Raw genomic sequence first — 19,937 nt, 5'->3', positions numbered from 1 at the left:
ATAATAGTAATTCAATAGTAATTAAGGGTTTGATAACAGTGGAAATCTGTATCTCAAAACGAAATGGAGATGCCTACAATACATCTGAAAGAAGCTGTCTTTTATAGTTCAGGTAAATAAAGGAAAAAAAGGTCCATATTAAAGGTTTTCCATATTACCCATATCATATTTTTTTAAAAGTCAAGTCCCTTCTTTTAGTGGCTTTCAACTACAAGAGAGCCAAAAGGTTGAAGAAAGAAACAAGAGGACTGTCCCAGTCTAGAGGGTCGGGAAGGCTGCGCCCTAGCGGGAGGGGGCGTGTGCATGGGCGGGGACGCAGGCGGAGGTGCGCGGCAGCCCCGGGGTATCGCGAGAGTTGGGCGGGCCGAGCAATCGCAGCAGTCAATTCCCCCACCCTCCCGGGAGGAGCCGCCGGCCCTGGACTCTCCAAATTCTGAGCTCTCATCATGGCGGCGGCGGCGGCCGCTGCGGCCGTCGGGGGGCCGCAGCCACCCCAAGCCGAGGTGCCTGCTCCCGGGCTGGCCCTGGACAAAGCGGCCACCGCCGCGCACCTGAAGGCGGCCCTTAGCCGGCCGGACAACCGGGCAGGTGCTGAGGAGCTGCAGGCGCTGCTGGAGCGGGTGCTGAGCGCCGAGCGGCCGCTGGCAGCGGCTGCGGACGGCGAGGAGGCGGCGGCGGCCGGCGGCGGGGGCGGTCCGGGGGCGGCCGAGGAGGAGGCTCTGGAGTGGTGTAAGTGCCTTCTGGCGGGCGGCGGAGGCTACGACGAGTTCTGCGCGGCGGTGCGGGCCTACGACCCCGCGGCGCTATGCGGCCTGGTCTGGACAGCCAACTTCGTGGCCTACCGCTGCCGGACGTGCGGCATCTCCCCCTGCATGTCGCTCTGCGCCGAGTGCTTCCACCAGGGTGACCACACCGGACACGACTTCAACATGTTCCGCAGCCAGGCCGGGGGTGCCTGCGACTGCGGAGACAGCAACGTGATGCGGGAGAGTGGGTGAGTGGAGCCTTTCCCCGGGGCGGGGGACACCGCGGGATTGCCCAGGCCGAGTCTGGAGAGGCCTCGGGGAGGGGAAGCTCGGAGCCGACTCCGAGCTGTCAAGAGAAAGAAGCGGGGGAAGGTGCAGCCACATGGGGATGGAAGTGACTGAGCTGTCAGCGGTGGAAAGGGGATGGGGAGGAGGGGAGAGCGTATTTAGAGAACGAGGCTGGGAATTTCGGGGAAGCCGGGGTGAACGAGTGATTGCGAGAAAAGAGCCAGTGCCTAGAGTAGGAGCGGAGAGAGGAAAGGATACTTGGGAAATCTGGTGTTGAGCTGTAAATTGTGTACTTGCTGGGGAAAGGCTTTAAAGCCTCCCGTTTCTTGGGAAGAAACTGATGATGTGATTTGGATTATTTGGGAGAGCAATGATATTGGGGACTAAATTGGGTCGCGGGATGATGAGAATGGGGAAAGTGGTCTTGCAGATGCAGAGGAGGACAGCTTGTGGAAAGGGACTTCGGAACTGTCAGTGTGTCAGTGTGAGGGAAGGAGCTCCTGAGCTGATGGGGGTTGAGGGAGGAGGGAAGGGGAGGGGCCTGAATGAAAAGTGACTGTTGAGCTGTCAGTGGAGTATTTGGTGTGCTGGAATGACAGCTAGAATTGAGCTACTGAGCGATCAGTCAGTTATAGAATACCCTCCATACCAGAACAAGCAAAACACTGAGCGAATTAGGAATCAAGTGCTAGGTCTTCTCTAGTTAAAAGGGCACTTTATTCACGGACTAATGCGCGAACCTCTATCTAAGAGGAAATACTCAACAGATGCTTTTTCGATAGGAGTGTTGTACCAGGATGTTGGGATTTGCCAAAAGACATTTCAGAGATTGCAGGGAGTTAAAGAGTTGGTACATGTTGTGTCTTGGCTTGGGACATGATGTCTGGGGAAGTCCTGTGAGAAGAAAAAAGCTGTCAAAGAGAGCTTTTTGGTTGGGTAGTATCTGAAAGAATGTTAGCAAATCCAGTTATTCAGGTTTTTCGATTTTCAGGTCTTATAATTAATGATAGAGTATAATCCCTTTAGAAATGGTCTCTGTTTTCCTTGGAGTAGGTTACTGTCACCTGTAGGTTGCTGTTACTGCAAAATGTTTTTATCTATTAGGTAGATCCATGACCTATGTCTTAAGCAGCTTATGCAAGAGTAGAAAATGATAAGTTCCTTAAATAGTCTGGGAGTTAGAGGAGGCTTCTGTGCAGAGGGAGTAGAAAAAGCTTCAGAAAGGAGCTTTTTTGAGCTTGCTAATAATGATAATACTTGTAATTCTGCTGCTGCTGACATTGACAGTAGTAATAATTGCAGCTAACATTTGCTAACTTTAGAGTGTATGCCTGACACTTAAAAATTACTTTCAAAATTGATAATTGAATAGGTAAAATTTTTTTAGCTAAAAAAGCAAAAAAATAAAAATATACACAATTTTAAGTTTCCCTCCCATCTTATCTCCTGTCTGTCCAGTTTCTTTCCACCGTTTTTAGTTTCTCTTAGTGTGAAAACAAACATGAGTGAATATGTATTTTGATATTTCAGTCTCTTTATATCATATACATTATTCTATGCATCTTGCTTTTTTCACTTAAGAGATCTATGTCAGTAAATCAGTGTACTCTGTTAAAAAAAATTTGCATAGTGTTTCATGTCATAAATTTGCCATTCTTAGTCATCACTTTTGATGGACATTTTGGTTCCAGTATGAAATTAAAAACTGATATACCTTCTTTTCACACCTGGGCAAGAATATCAATGGGATAAATAAAGTGAAATTTCCAGATTGCCCCCCATAAGGCTTAGTAGTAAGCAGAGCACGTGACTGTTTCACAGCAACCTCATCAGCAGAGTGCTATTAAAATTTTGAATTTTTATCCACCTGTTTGGAAAATAATGATCAAATATTAAAACCCACTTTACATGATTAGCTTATTTAATCAATAACTCCAAGACTGTTACTCATTATCCCCATTGTACAGAAGATGAAAGTGGGGCACAGGGTTTAAGACACTTGCTCAGGATTACACAGGTAGTTGGCTATGCATCTTGATGCCAGAGCCTGACAGCTTCACCATTCTATTGCCTTTATGAATAGCGTTCTTATTGGTACTTCCATTCGTTACTGTGTATTGTCTTTTTTTTTAAATGTGCCATTCTTATTTAGGCCTTTTTTTTTCTTTTTAAAATCTTACCTGTTAAAAACATTTAAGAGGGATTTCAAAACAGAGGAAATGGAACAGTGCTTTATTGATACTTAGACATTTTTACTTCTTAGTCAAGGTTAACATTTAAGAAACCCACAAAGTACATGAAAGTAGGAAATAATATTGATTCTTTCCTGAATTTTAGAACCAAGTGGTATAATTAATTATCAGATTCGTTTGGATGAGATGCATATCTGATCTCTCATTGTGATGCTTCATTGTGGGAGCAGAAATATCTCAGTGAGTTTCTTTCAAGGTCCGTGTATAGTTTTAGGGCATCTGGGCTGTAGCCAGTCCATATCTTAATCTCATAGCATTTGCCTTTACTGACATCTTGTAGATTCTTATTTTTCCCTTAATCAGGCAAGCCTCCCTTTATGAGATGATGTTTGTGCATGCTCAGTTGCTTCAGTAGTGTCTGACTCTTTGCGACCCTATGGGCTGTAGCCCACCAGGATCCTCTGTCCATGGGATTCTCCAGGCAAGAATGTTGGATTGGGTTGTCCGGTTCTTCTCCAGGGGATCTATAGTACTTAAATAATTATTGTCTATCTAAAATGTATAGCTATTGTCTGTACATGCCAGCAGTTGCCATGCCGTTTCATGACGGGCAAGAGTGAACAATAAACAATATTATGGCCATGTGATTATTTTGAAATTTTTACAGCTCTTTGGGTTGGACAGGATAATTCTTCTGGGCTACGCACCTAATTACTGCCTTGAGAGACACAGGATGTTAGCCAGTGGTGCAGGTTAAAAGGCTGCCTCTGGAACCTTTTTAGAACTGGGAATCATTAAAAAAATTCCTGGTGGGCAAACCTAGACTAGACTCACATGGTGGGAATGTAACTTTTCTCAGTTTTTGATATTTCTTAAAATTTTTTTGGTTGCTAAAGATCGAAGATGTTGATTTTGGTGCTATTATTTTAATTGTCATAGAAGTTTGTATATCCTATTTAGTAAATTTTTAAGGAAGGAAAGATTCTATTTTTCTCTGTATCTTGTTCTTAGTAAAAGAGAAGAAACCCTGCTGTGCCTTAATCCTTTCCCCAAGTGTCTGACTGTTTTGGGTAGGATGTTGTATGATTGGAGATGGGAAGAAGCAAGTATTTGGTCCATCACAACCTGTATTACTATTTAATTTTCAGATTTATAATTATAGAAACATGCAAGGATTCAGTTTTCTTTGATTAGTAGTAATAAATGTGGCATATTAACAGGTATACAAATCAAAGGAAGAAAACAGCTGAGAATTCATTTGTGGGAAGAGATTACAAAGCCTATAGAAACTGTGTATTAGTAATTGTGTGTTTGGACTTCCCTGGTGGTCCAGTGGTTAAGACTCAACGCTTCCAATGCTAGGGGTGTGAGTTTGATCCCTGGTCAGGAAACTAAGATTCCAAGCTTTGCAGCATGTCCAAAAAATAAATAAATAAAAATAAATTTAAGTAAAAATTTAAAAGATAAATTTTAAGAATAGTAATGGAAAATATAAAATAATGTTTGACTGGTTTGGGGTTCTGATGTTACAAACCGGAAATTGGAATTTTAAACATTTAGTTTTCAAATTTTGATGCAGAGGATAACCGTTTTCATATTTTATTCTGCATTACAGATTTTTTTTTTTGCCACCGTCCTTATTCTTCCTCACAGATTCTAAACTCCTTAAAAATTAGAAAATTCATCTTGCTATTATTAATCAAAGGCTCTTGCGCTTGCTTACTAGGTAGATAGTATGTGTTGAATTAAATTGGATCAACTAGTGACTGTTTTACCTGAAAGTTTGCCCTGAGGTCACATTGCTTTAGTTATTCAGGAGGTGGCATGGATTATTAAATCCACAGCACCTTTTTTTTTTTTTAGGAGAAGAAATTTTATTTTCAAGGATTTGTGCAGACAGTGGTGAATAAAAAATTTTATTTCAGCTATAAAAGGCTGGCTTCATTCCACCCTGGCATACAGGGTTGATGGTGTGCCAGTTTGAATCTGAGGCAGTACTGCTATCCCTATTCTTCTACCCCTGAAAGACTCCCTTAAAGGAACAACTTCCTATGATTTTCAGTCAAAAATATGACACACCAACCAAAGCATCTTTTTTCAGTGTACTTCAGGAATTGTTATTATTTTTTAATTTCAAAAGTAATACTTCCTGGTTATAGCATAAAAATAGGTGGATAAAGTAAGAAGTAAAGGTTCCTCTTTCCTCCATCCCACTTCTCAGGGAGAGATTTCCCTTTCTTTTGAGCTTAATTACACATTTAAAAGATTTTAGTTATAATTTATTCAGCATTTCTAGGTGTTTTGTTGTGGGAAGTTTTAGGTTATTTGGTGTGTGGCAGTGCTAGAAATACTTTGGCCACCTAATGCGAAGAGCTGACTCATTGGAAAAGACCCTGATGCTGGGAAAGATTGAGGGCAGGAGAAGGGGATGACGGAAGATGAGATGGTTGGATGGCATCACCGACTCGATGGACGTGGGTTTGGGTAAACTCCGGGAGTTGGTGATGGACAGGGAGGCCTGGCATGCTTCAGTTCATGGGGTCACAAAGAGTCAGACACGACTGAGCGACTGAACTGACCTGAACTGAGTGCTAGAAATTGAAGCCGTGGATGTCTGGTTGAATAGTGTTACACTCTCTGTACCTTGCTTTTTCCCCTGAACATACTTATTGGACACTGTCCCTTATTAGTACAGGGAGAACAATTTGATTTTCTTTTTAAATTGTATTCTATTGCATTTTGATATTTTTGTATTTTACTGTAACTTATTCAGTCAGTTCACTACTGATAGACATGTAAATTAAGTCTTGGGCTTAATGTAAGCATAACCGTAGTCAGTATTCTTGTATACACTTCTTTGTGTATGTGTGTGAGTATATGTGTGAATATAAACTCCCTGAAGTAATATCTTGGTTAATGGAAATGTGCATTTTAAACTTTGATAGCGCCCTCCAAAGAAATTAATTTACACTCTCAACAATAATGTATGAAAGAGCATGTTTCCCAACATCTTGGCCAGTGTATATGGTGTTGCCAGTTTTTCTGATCTTTGTTAATCTGGTAAGTGAGAAATGGTATCTTTTTCATCTATTATCCCTTCCCCCACTCCCCTTTCCTCCCAGACTGGAGTATGTTGAAGCAAATCTCAGGTATCTTATAATTCAACTTATAAATATTTATGTATTTCAGTAGAGAGATATGAACCCTTAACAATAAAATAGAACCCGAATGTCCATTGACAGATGAATGGATAAACAAAATGAAGTATATTCATAAGATGGAATATCATTCAGCCTTTACAAGGAATGACATTCAGATACGTGCTACAATATGGATGAACCTTGAAATATCTTATGCTAAATGAATAAACCTGACATAAAAAGACAAATATTGCATGATCCTATTAATATGAAGTACTTGCAATCGTTTAATTACCGAGAGAGAGTAGAATGGTGATTGCCAGGGGCTTGGCAAGATGGAAGTGAGGAGTTGTTTAATGGGTAGAGTTTCAGTTTGGGAAGATAAAAATGTTCTTGAGTTGTATGGTGGTGATGGTTGCATAACAATGTGAATATCCTTAATACCACTTAAAATGGTTAAAATGATAAATTTTATGTGTATTTTATCACAAAGGATTGTAGTACTGTTACCACAATTATAGTACCTAAAATATTCATAGTTATTTTTTAATATCTTCAACTATCCAGTGAGTGTACAGATTTTCCCACTTGTCTCATAAATGATTTCTTAGGGTTGACTTAGGATTAGGATGCAGAGTTCTGCTATTGTACTTGGTTTTTATTTCTCTGAAAAATCTTATAGATTTCTCCACCCCTCCTTGTTTTTCCTTCTTTCAATTTATTAGTTGAAGAAATCAATGTTCTGGGATTTAATGATTGCAGCTCTGTGATATTTAACTTGTTCCTCTGCCCATTATTTCCTGTAAACTGGTAGTTGGATCTAGAGTCTTGATCAGATTTTAGGTTCTGTTTTTGGACAGGTGGTGCAAGAAAACTTTATACTTCCTGTTGTGTCTTATACTTCCTGTTGAATTGTAGCAGGAGTCGCAGAATATTTCCTTGTCCCTTCTTTAGTAAATGTTAGGTTGATCAGTGTGTTCAGGTTTGTCAGCCCAATCCATACGTCATAAAGTTCCATATCATGTCAAAAGATTTTTAGAGCTATTAATTATCACTGTCTAGATCCATTATTTCATTAGGGGCTACAAAATGGTGATACTCTAATTGTATTACCCTTTCATATATTACTGAATTCTTTCTAGAATATTCAAAGTTTCAAGGATCAGCTATACTTACTTATATCTATATCTCTAGACATGTTTTACAGAGATATTATACTGAGGGGTGTACTGTGGTCAAACAAACTTGGGAAATACTACATGTTGTATATTCTTGGCTATCTGCAATGTATAACATTTAAAAAAAAATCCTGTAGTAAAGAAATCTGTAAATTTGAACAATCTAAGGTTCATTGATTAAATCTAGGAAGCTATTATTATTGAGTCATACCAGTTTGGAAAATTTTGTCCCCTTGACTACCCTTCCATTACCTTAATGTCATCATGTCTAAAACTGAATCAGCTATATATCTCTCAAAAAAAGATTTTCCTTTTCTTTCTTTCTGTTTAAATTAGTTTAATTTCCCCTCCTTGTCTGAAATCCCAGCTATTAGTGGCTTAAACTTTGAAGCATTTGCTGTTTTGCATCTCAGGACTAGTTCAGCAGCCTCTTAGTGTTACAGGGACACAGGCTTTTTATAAACTTTCATCACTCAGTTTGTTGATATTTTGTCTTTGTTGTCTTGTGGCTGGGGAAAAACAGAGGAATGGATTTTGGGTAGATATCTAACAGTGTCTGCTTGTATCATTGTTGATTCTTCCCTTTTCCTCTCCTCACATGCTTGGTACTAAGACCTGTTCTTTTGTTTTCTCTTAGATTTGTTCTTTTCCTTCTCTGCTGTTATCTTAGGCTAAGCCTTCATGGCATAATAACCTATTCCATGATAATTACTATTTTCCTACCTGTAATAATTTCACAGTTCAGTCTGACCTTCACTCATATAAAATTCTGCTTCACATATGTCACAACTTTGCTTAAAATAGCTTCTCATATTTTATAGGCTAACGTCTGAAGCCTTTAGCCTGACATCAGTGTTTTCCACAACATGGCCTCTACGTACATTGCCAACTTTATTGTCTCCATTGCAGTAGGATCCTCTCTGTTACTTTTTTTTAAATTTTAGTTCACTGTTTGTATTCCTGTCCTTGAAGTCTCAGTTGTATCCTGTGCTGCAAAGTCCAGTTGCAAGTTTTATTTTTACTGTCAAGTTCATGTGTAAGGGCAGCACTCCTGTAGCATATGTACAGTGTGAAACCATACTGCAGGATTTGATTTTCTGAATTTACAGTTGTTTTTTTCATTTTTAGTTTCTATCCCTACAAATAGCAAACTGTCAATAAAGATTTTATGAAGAGGACCTTGCCATATATATCTCTTTTATTTGTGTTTTCTTTGCTCATATTCAGAGTTTTATTTATGTATTCACATGGATTTCTTGTGACATTTTCTTCCCTGTGAATCTGGAATTTTCTCCATAGCAGTATCCATCTAACTCAAGTCACAAATTCAAACAAAGGAGCACAACACTCCTCCTGTACTGAGAGCTTGGAGGAAGAAGAGTTAAAGAAATCTTTGTTCTCTGTTCTGTGTTCATTGTACTTTTTGTCATTGCTAATTTACTAGAAATAATGTAGACAGATTCTGCTTAGTGGAGAAGATTCTACTTGAGCTGAGTGTAATTTCTAGTCATCTTTATTGTTATGAGGTTTAACTACAACAGCAATGTGGAATTCTGGTTAAATTGTAATTTTTTTCCAAGTTTTATTTCATATTAAAGTCTAAAACTATTTTTGACTATGAAACATTTTCAATATACATTAAAGTATAAAAATATAACAAATACTTTTGTACTCACCATTCAGATTAATAGAGGTCAACTTTGTTATATTTGCCGTAGAGCTTTTTTCAGTCAAACTAAAGGTCATCCTCTTCTCCCTATATCTTTTCCTCCCTAAGAATTACCATTATCCTGAAATTCCCGTGTCATATGCATGCATGTTTTACTTTTATGTTTATTCAATATGTTTTACATTTGCTTAAATGTACTACATTTAAACTATATATGTGTGTATAATTCTTTTAGTTTGGAAAATTTACATAAATTATTTTACGTTATATTAATCCTTCTGCATGTTGCCTTTTTCATTTACCATGTTGCTAAAATAGACTAGTTTATTCATTTCTAATTGCTAGTAAACATTCTATAGTATGATTAAACCATAGTTTGCTTATCTGTTTCTTTGCTGAGGGGACAGTTAGATGCTTTACATTTTTCTTTGTTTCCAAAAGGGCTTCAGTGAACATCTTTGTATGTGTCTCCTTGTGTAGATATACCAGAATTTTTTTTAGGCTAGAGTCTGAGGAGAGGGATTGCTGGATCATAAGGTGTGCATTCTTCAGCACACCTTACTAGATAGCTGAGAATTGATTTCCATTGTTTTATCCAGTTTACTTCCAATTACTCTTCCACCAGAAATTTGAGTTCCTGTTTTTCTATTTATCAAGAGTTGCTGATACATTAAAAAGATAAAGAATATATTTGAAAAATTTTGCCGATCTGTTGGATATAAACAAGCATGCTTTCACATGTTTTTAGGCCATTTAATTTCTTCTTTTGTGAATGGCAGGCTTTTCTCTAGCTGTGGAGAGCGGGGGCCACTCTCTAGTTACTGTGTGTGAGCTTCTCATTGTGGTAGCTTCTCTTGTTGCTGAGCACGGATGGGCTCGCACAGCAACAAGGACCCAGCACAGCCAAAAATAAATAAATAAGATAAAATAAAATACAGTTACCCTCAATTAGACTAAAAAAAAGAAAGAAAATCTATAGGCATTTTTTAAAACAAAGGTAGAGAGGATTGCTTTAAAAAGGCACAAATAATACAGACTCAAGTGAACATTTGTGTGGCTTTCTATTTTAAATATAACAGTGTGTTCCTGTCAGTCCCAAACTCCCAAAATGTCCCTCCTCCCCGACCCTGCCTCCCACTCTGGTAACCACAGGTTCATTCTCTAAAAGTCTGTGAATTTATTTTTCTTTTGTTAATAAGTTCATCTGTATTATTTTTTATTTTTAGTTTCCACAAATAAGTGATATCATATGACATTTGTCTTTCTTCGTCTGACTGACTTCACTTAGTATGATAATGTCCAGGTCCATCTGTGTTGCTGCTAATGGCATTATTTCACTGTTTTTAGTGGCTGAATAATACTCCATTGTGTGTACCACATCTTCTTTATCTATTCATTTGTCAGTGGACATTTAGGTTACTTTCATGTCTTGACCACTGTAAATATCTGGCACCATTTATTAAGCAATCATTTTTTTCTTCATTGATCTTACTGCCACTATATGACAGATCTTGTATCAATTTCCTGTATATGTCTTAACTCTTGTATTGATATGTCTCTTGTAACAATATCATACTGTTTTAGTTATTATAACATTAGAATAAATCTCAATATGGCAAGATTTCCCTTATTGTGCTTCAAAAGAATTTTGGCTATACTTGGTCCCAACTTTTTCAATTTCAGGGTCATCTTGTCAAGTTCTGTGGAAAATTCTGTTAGTTATTTATTAGAATCACATTACATTTTAGGGCACTGCAGAAGGAGGCTCTATAAGGATATTCATTATACTATTTGTAATAGGAAAAAAAATAGAAGCAAAGAGATTAGTAAACTGTGGTTTAATCATGCAGTGGAATTCTTTTCAGTAGAAAACACACTTTGTTAAGAGTAGTATTAAATCTGCCTAACCAAGAGAATAATCCAAATTGTTTTTTCTGTCAGTAAAGTAATTTCCTCCATAAATTGTGTAGCTTTTGTTGTATTTATTCCTGGATAATTTATTTTTGTTTCTACTATAGATAATATCATTTTAAAAACTGCTTTTTCTAATTTCTATTTTATTGCTTTTTCCTAATATTTTGTATTATAAAAGTATTCAGATGCTATTAATTTTTTAATATTGATAAGCAATCTTTGAAGTCTCTTCTAATAGCTAATCTGTGTATTTTCTTATTAACTCATCCTATTGTATGTCAGAAATTTACGTATGTCTAATTTAGCGTTCTTAACAAACCTTGGGGGTTGATATTATCATCTACATAAGTAAAACATAGTCTCAGGGAAGCAGTAGGACCAAAGTCACACAGTTGTTATTTCTGTCCGTATCCGAATCCTGTGTTCTTAGGCTCTGTGCCTCAGTTGATCTGCATACTAGTAGGTAGGTAGGTTTAGTCGCTCAGTCGCGTCCGACTCTTGCTACCCCATGGACTGTAGCCCACCAGGCTCCTCTGTCCATGAGATTCCCCAGGCAAAAGTGGAAGTTAAAGAAAACTTTGCAAAGAATTTGTAATTCTTTGATCTGGAAGGGTAATTGAAGGAGGGAATTGAAGGAGGACATTATGGATAGAAGGAACAAAAAAACGTAAAGCTTCACAGGCTTGAAAGAACATTATATAATCAGGTACTAGAGTAGTTTTCATCCTCACTCTTGAATTTTATATATATATATATATATAATATATATATAAATGTATTTAAGATTTATTATTTTTGGGGTGTGGTGGGTCTTCATTGCTGCACATAGGCTTTCTCTAGTTGTGGTGAGTGGGGGCTACTCTTCCTTGCAGTGCGTGGGCTTCTTATTGCAGGGGCTTCTCTTGTGGAGCACAGGCTCCAGGTGCGCGCGGGTTTCAGTAGTTGCAGCTCCTGGACTCTAGAGTGTGGGATCAGTAGTTGTGGCACACAGGCTTAGTTGCTCCATGGCACGTGGGATCTTCCCAGACCAGGGATTGAACAGATGTCCTTTGCACTGTGAAACAGATTCTTAACCACTGGACCACCAGGGAAGCCCCTCGAATAATAGTTTCACTGGGTTGAGAGTTTTAGTTGACATTTGTTTTCCCTTACACTTTGAATATACTTTTCTGTTGTATTCTGGTCTCTGTTGCTGAGAGGTTATATTCCGTCTGATTGTTCTTTTGTAATTAATCTGCCTTTTTAATTGGTTGCTTTTAAGCTTTATTTTTCGTTAATCTGTAGTTTCACTGTGATGTGTCTATTTGTTGGGCTGGTTCTAGGTGAGGATTTGTGTCTCGCATCAGTTCTGAAAATTCTCAGCCATCATCTTGAATTTTGAGTCTCTACTATCTTTATTTTCTGTTTTGGATACAAGGTTATTATGTTTGTTGGATCTTCTCATTCTGTCTCCTAAAGAGAGCTCACTCACTTTCTATCCATTTATCTTTTTTTTTTTCCTGAATTGAGGGTAATTTCCTCAGATCTATCTTCTTGGTAATTCCTTCTTCAGTTCTATCTAATCTGCTGTCCAGTGTGTCTATTAAGTTTTTAATTTGAATGAATGTAAATTTCATTTCTAGAAAAATCTTTAAGGAAAATTTTACAAAGAATTTGAGTTTTATCATTGGTCCAATGTCAATTTTAAAAATTAATTTTTAGTTTGTGGGTTCCAAAGCCACAAGAATAATATAAATCCCAGACTTGCTTGAAGCCTAGATTTGTGGTTTTGACTTCTTAAGGGAATTTTAAATCTTACCCATTGCTCAGGTAGAGATAATTCTGCTTGTAGGTGATTTTATTGGGAGAGTGGGGACAATTTAATGGAATATATTCTTTAAAGAATCTCGGGAAATCTAACCTGTAATAATGGAAAGAATTCCTGGAATGCTGGTTGGCATGAATATATTATTATAGTTATGATTTATTCACTATGGTATTTTCTTTATCACAAAACTCCAGTTAGCTTATCAGTCATTTCTGAAGAACCCTCATATTTTGACAGGGGACCTTTGATGTTGGTCTTGCTAATTTTCACTTTAGAATTTATGAGAACATATCTGTCTGTAAGGACAGATAGATGTTTTGCTTGCACTTACCAACGTTTGTTATCTTTTTGTCCTTTGGTAAATCACTTAATTTTCCTAGGCTGTGGTTTTTCTCACATGTAAAATAGGGATGGTAGGCAGATCAAAACCTGCCTACTTCAGTTTGTTTCTTTTAAACTAAATGTGACACTAGATACATAAAATAGAATGGTATTATTCCAATTGATTGCCCAGGACTATGAAACATTGGCATGCCGTAATAATATTCTATTATGCTAGTGCTCTTAAGATAGAACTGTTAAGCATACCCTTTTATCAACATGTTGGATTGGAATGCTTGACCGAGGCAATTGCATATGATTTTGAAGGCATGTTTTTGGAATAGCTTGAATAAGGAATAATTGGCTCAGTGGTAAAGAATCAGCCTACCAATGCAGGAGACTCAAGAGTCATGGATGGATTCTGTCCCTGCGTTGGTAAGATTCCCTGGAGAAGGAAATGGCAACCCCCTCCAATATTCTTGCCTGGGAAATCCCATGCACAGAGAGGAGCCTGGCGGGCTGCAGTCCATGGGGTCCCAAAAAAGTCAGACACGACTTAAACAACAATGACAGCAATAAGTTGCACAATTTAAAGTACAATAAGTTTTCACATGTGTGTGTGTATATATATATACACACAATTGTTTTTTATATATACACACACACCCCTGTAAAACTGTGACCTCAATCAGGATAGTAAACAAAGCAATTACCTGCAAGGTAATGCCTACCTTCTGCCTTTTTCTGTGCCCCTTCCCTCAGCAACCACTGATCTACATTCTGTTGCTATAGATTAATTTCTTTTTCTAGAGCTTTATATAAGTGGAATGTGTGTGTGTGTGTGTGTGTGTGTGTGTGTGTGTATCTTGTGATGTTAAACCACAGTTATAAGTCTAAAAAATCGTTCACCATTAACACTCTTATATGGTGGCTTTAAAAAAATTTTTCCCAAAACCTAATTCAGGGCACCATTTTTATTTTTAAAAAAAAAAAGTTATTTCATTTCATTTTTTTGACCCCATCAAATAACTTTATTCATACAAACATCATTTAATTTACAAAGCCTCAGCAGGGCACCATTTTTAGATAGTCATTAAGAAAACAGCAATGCATAGAAATTGTAGCCTTTCTCAGGGATAACTTCACCATTTTATTTTTACCTTTTAACTTTGAATTATTCAAAAGTTGTTACATTATTGCTTCAATTGTAGGAGAAAAACAGCTGTTCTTTCCCCATTTTCATTTTTTTCTTACTTTGATTTCATGTTTATCAGAGCATCCAAAACACTCATTCTCTCTATTGTTAATTCAACTTCTTACAAGGCATCCTCAAAGATAGGGCAGATTAAGTCATCCTGGTGTGGAAATATGTATATACATATATTTGATCTGGTGATCTTCACTCAGCATAACCATTTTAGGTTCATTCGTGTTGTTTTATGTCAATAGTTCATTCCTTTATTGCTCAGTAGTATTTGACCATCAGTGTATAACACAATTTGTCTATCTGTTAATCTGTCAATGAACATTTGAGTAGTTTCCAGTTTTTGACTGTTATAAATATAGCTGTTATGAAATATTCATATTCAAGTCTTTATGTGGGTATTAACCAGTTTTTATATGGATACTTTCCTTTGGTAAATACCTAGATGTGTAATTAGTGGATCATATGATAGATGTGTGTTTAACTTAAAAAATTTTTAAATATGATTTTTATTGTGGTATTATATATATATATCATAAACTTTGACATTTCAGTTATTTAAAGTATGTAATTCACTGGCATTAATTACATGATGTGTAGCTTTTAAAGAAACTTTCAAAATGTTTTCCTATGTGGGTATTCCATTCTGCATTCCCACCAGCAGTGTGTGAGTTCCAAATCTTCTGCATCCTTGGAAATGATTGCTGTGGTCAGTCTTGTTAATTTTAGCTGTTCTAATAGGTGTGCAGTGGGATCTCATGATAGCATTAATTTGCATTTCCTTCATGACTGAAGATATTCAACATATTTTCTTGTGCTTATTTGCCATTCATATCTCTTCTTTGGTCAAGTATTGATTCAAATATGTTGACTATTTTTTCCTTGTTAGTTTCCTTTGTTTGTTTCTAATTACTAAATTTTGGTAGTTCGTTATCTATTGTGGATATAAGCCCTTTATCAGATATATGATTTGAAAATATTTTCTCCTGATTTGTGGCTTTATTGTTTAGTCACTAAGTAATGTCTGACTCTCATATCTGTATTTATGAGTCTCTAAGTGGACTTTTCCCCCCTTAATAAAGGGACTTAGTTTCTTTGAAATCTGAATTTATGTGTGTTGTTTGTGTATATTTATATACACACACATATATATGTGTGTGTGTGGAGGAGAGAGTAAAGAAGAAAGAAAAAGAGAAATCTATTAAATAATTCTGGTCAGAAGATCCCCTGAGATGTAGTTTATTTTTTAAACAATAATAGAAAACCTATAAGGTAGGTGTTCTTTATCTCTGAAATTATTAACTTAATGTGTTATAGTTTTGTTAATTATTTTTCTCATCAGGTACTCAATTATCCATCTTGTAATTTGGTACTCTAAAAGAAAAGAAGTTTATTTTGGTTTCTATAAAACAGATTTAACACTGGCAGTTAAGGTTAACTCTTATCATTGAGAAAGAGGAAAGCGATGCCCTGGCTTAGGTTTATTTGAAGTAATACTGAGTATTACTCACTGTTACGAGTATCTGTATCAGTAAATCTTAGGTTTTTTTATGTTATCAAATTTACATACACAGGAACATATGTATAAAGTGTATATATACAATATAAATAATTTAAATGGGAACATTCATGTGCCACTATCTACATTAAGACATAGATCTTTAAGTATTGATAAATATTTTATATTACTTTAATTTTAATAGAAAATGAATTCAAGTTAATATGAAACTTAAAGGTGATGAATTTTTTTTTTTTAAGACTAAAAAAGGCTATAGAGAGTTATTAGGAGATTAGGCATTGAGATTAGAAAGAGGTTAGAGAAGATTAGCCTTAATGCTGATATTAAAATACTATATATAATAGATTCTTAAACCAATATAATTTCTTATTGTCATTTGGTTGGAAGGACCATGAAGCCTAGTTTTTCCTCTCTAGCTTTATTGAGATATAATTGACAAATAAAATTATATAAATTTAAAGTATATAACATGACAATTTGATATATGTATATATTACAAAATGATTATCACAATAAGGTTAGATAACACATTCATCACCTCATATCCTTTTTTTGTGTGTTAAGAACTTTTAAGATCTACTTTCTTAGCACATTTCAAGTATATAATACAGTATTGTTAACTGTAGTCACCATGCTATACATTAGATCCCCAGAACTTATTTATCTTATAATTGGAAGTTTGTACCCTGTGACCAACAATCCATTTCCCCCATACCAAACCCCTGACAACTACCATTCTACTCTCTGTTTCTCTGAGTTCAGCTTTTTTAGATTCCACTTATAAGTGAGATCACACAGTATTTGTCTTTCTCTGACTTATCTCCCTTAGCGTAAAGCCCTCTAAGTTCATCCATATTTTCACAAATGGCAGGACTTCCCTCTTTTTATGGCAGAATAACTTTTCCCATTATATATGTGTGTGTGTGGGGGGGGTATATATCTATCTATTTCACATTGTCTTTGTCCATCATCTGTTGGCTGACACTTGTTTCCATGTCTTTGCTATTGTGATAATGCTACGGTAAACATGGGGGTGCAGATATCTCTTTGAGATAGTGACTTAATTTTCTTCAGATATATCCAGAAGTGAGGATTGCTGGATCATATGCTAGTTCTATTTTTAACTTTTTGAGAAACGTCATACTGTTTTCCATAATGCTGTACCAGTTTACATTCCCGCCAGTAAATGAATCTTCTTTTCTTCACGTCTTTTTTAACACCAGTTCTCTCTTGTCTTTTTGATAAAAGTCATCCTAACAGATGTGAGGTGATAACTTCATTCTGGTTTTGATTTACAGTTCCCTCATGATTAGTGTCAAACCAGTTAATCCTAAGGGAGAGAGAAGTTGCTCAGTCGTGTCCTACTCTTTGCGACCCCATGGACTGTGGCCTACCAGGCTTCTACGTCCATGGGATTTTCCAGGCAAGAGTACTGGAGTGGGTTGCCATTTCCTTCTCCGGGGGATCTTCCTGACCCAGGGAGTGAACCCAGGTCTCGAACCCAGGTCTCCTGCATTGCAGGCAGACGCTTTACCTTCTGAGCCACCAAGGAAGCCAGCTCTACATATAGAGTTCACACAGTTTCTGTGGCGCTTAATATATTTAAGCTAAGCACTATATCACAGAGATGTGACTGTGTTTTTGTGTGTGATGCGTGTCTGGGTCTGTATGCATATAAAACATATCTATTGCTGTCCCTTTTTAAGGTTTTGTTGCCATTGTAGAAGGTGTGAGATAACAGGGAAAATAAATTATCCTATTAACATATATTTTTTCTTAAACATTTTATTTATGGTGGTGATTCAAACTAGAAATCTATGAAGGAATGAAATAGAGATCTTTCTAAACTAGAGAGGTGAAGCTAGACAGAGTAACCTGGAATCAAAGTTAAGTTTCATGGTATGATGCGCTCAACACACTGAAAGGAATCCAAAAAGGTATTCATCAATATGTTAATATAAAAGATGAGAACAAGAAAACAGGCAAACAAAAATCAGCATCTTCTTGCTATGAAGCAATAACATATTGCTAAGAGACTGAGCACCAAAATGGTTCTTTACAAATTTCTTCCCTTTTATGGTACAAGTAATTGATTATATTCAAGCCTTTTAAAATGACGTGATACTCAAGATTCAAACCTTCTTTGTGCCAAATTACATTTGCTGCTGCTTTTAAGAACAGGTTTAAAAGAAGTATTTATACATTATATAACAATAATCATATACAATCCACATATATAAAAAGGGTTGGTTTATTGTAGTTCAAATACATAAACTGAACATTCAAACATGTTAAAATTAAACTTTAGAAATAAAAAATTAACATTCAAATAGGAGTATAGTTTACAAGGAACATCCAAGAAAGATAATTTGTTATCTAATCCAGAATATTGATAAAAGATCACTTAATGGTGAATAAAATGTGTTTAACCAGCAGTCCTAGTCTGGCCAACATGTTAGTTATGACTGTGGCTCCATACCTGAGAAGAAATTACTAAATAAATCTTCTCTTAGGCTAAACAACAAGACTTGGCCTATAATTCAAAGGGGATAATCAAAGCACATAAGTGAACAAATGAAACTAAAGTATTCTTTAGAGACAAAGGTCAAAGTGTGTCCATTATAATAATCTTAGCCTCTGGAAGATAAGAGTTCAATTTTCAGTGTTTTTTTCTTTTACCCGCTTTAAAAAACAAAATCAAAACAAAACAAACCCTAACTTAGGTTTTTTTTTTTTTTTGGAATCTGTGGTATTTGCATCTTGCAAGTTCAAACCACAAATGCTCTTATGTCGTGCATGTATTATAACACTTCTAGAAAGAACATCACCAAAAGTCACTGACTTCCACATCTCATAAAAGGATGATTTTTTAGCTTCAAGATTTTAGATTTACTAGAGACAGCCTATATTTGAGTATGTAAGTCAGTCATGCCACACAAAGAAAAGCATAAATATTTCCAAAGTGTTCTCTGTTCAGAAACTCTTCACGGATGCTTCTCCTTCTGCTCATCAGATGGTTCTGCAATAGTCTGACTAATGCACATACATGTAAAAACCTGAAAACTGGCTCATGCAAGCATTTTGAATAAACAGACACCCTGTGGAAGAGTGTTCCAAATTATTTTGTTGATCGTCTTGTGGGCTGTGACGCTGTGGGAGGTGGGCGTGGACCCCGGCGATCCAGGTCATCCACATATACCACAATCAGTTTACGCCTCTCCTCTGGCACACAGTCTAGTACTAGATACCGTTTGTCGTTCTGCAAAATTTTTTCTACATCTTTCAGGTGCTGGTCAGATTCTTGGATTAGCTTTTTGGATATCCTAAGGGAAATCAGTCCTGAATATTCATTGGAAGGACTGATGCTGAAGCTGAAGCTCCAATACTTTGGACCCTGATGTGAAGAGCTGACTTATTGGAAAAGACCCTGATGCTGGGAAAGATTGAAGGCAGGAGGAGAAGGGGGTGACAGAGGATGAGATGGTTGGATGGCATCACCGACTTGATGGACATGAGTTTGACCAAGTTCCGGGCATTGGTGATGGACAGGGAAGCCTGGAGTGCTGCAGTCCATGGCGTTGCAGAGTTGGACGTGACTGAGCAACTGAACTGAACTGAATAACTAATGATGTTTAGCACCTTTTAATGTACCTGTTAGTTTGTATGCCATCTTTGGAGAAAAATGTATTCAAGTCCTCTGCTCATTTTAAAGTCAGAATTGTTTTTTGGTTTTTTTTTGCTATTTAATTGTATGAGTTCTTTATATATTTTGAATATTAACCTTTAATTTGGTTTGCAGGTATTTTCTTCCATTCTTTATGCTGACTTTTCCTTTTGTTGATTACTTTCTTTGCTGTGCAGAAGAAACTTTTTACTTTGAGATAGTTCCATTTGTTTGTTTTCGTTGCTTATATTTTTGGTTTCATATTAAAAAAAATCATTTACAAAGCCAATGTCAA

General features: G+C 36.7%; 1 protein-coding gene across 11 annotated transcripts in view; it reads left to right on the top strand.

Annotated features, from left to right (window-relative positions):
- The first annotated feature begins 419 nt into the window (after positions 1-419).
- The window catches only part of UBR3 (ubiquitin protein ligase E3 component n-recognin 3), a 202,586-nt gene continuing 183,068 nt past the window's right edge, over positions 420-19,937 (top strand). For all 11 annotated transcript variants that reach the window (XR_014079020.1, XR_014079019.1, XR_014079018.1 and 8 more), the window contains exon 1: positions 420-994. Coding sequence is in view for 7 of the 11 variants with exons in the window: in XM_081577894.1 (XP_081434020.1) it covers positions 447-994 (548 nt within the window). In the remaining 4 variants the exon portion in view is untranslated. The remainder of the gene's footprint in view (positions 995-19,937) is intronic.

The sequence above is a fragment of the Giraffa tippelskirchi genome, chromosome 3 (genome assembly GCF_054371585.1).
Source record: "Giraffa tippelskirchi isolate mGirTip1 chromosome 3, T2T-mGirTip1v1.2.pri, whole genome shotgun sequence".
NCBI classification, from domain to species: domain Eukaryota; kingdom Metazoa; phylum Chordata; class Mammalia; order Artiodactyla; family Giraffidae; genus Giraffa; species Giraffa tippelskirchi.
Note: the sequence above shows the minus strand (reverse complement) of the source record. Positions and strands in the feature narration are given on the sequence as shown.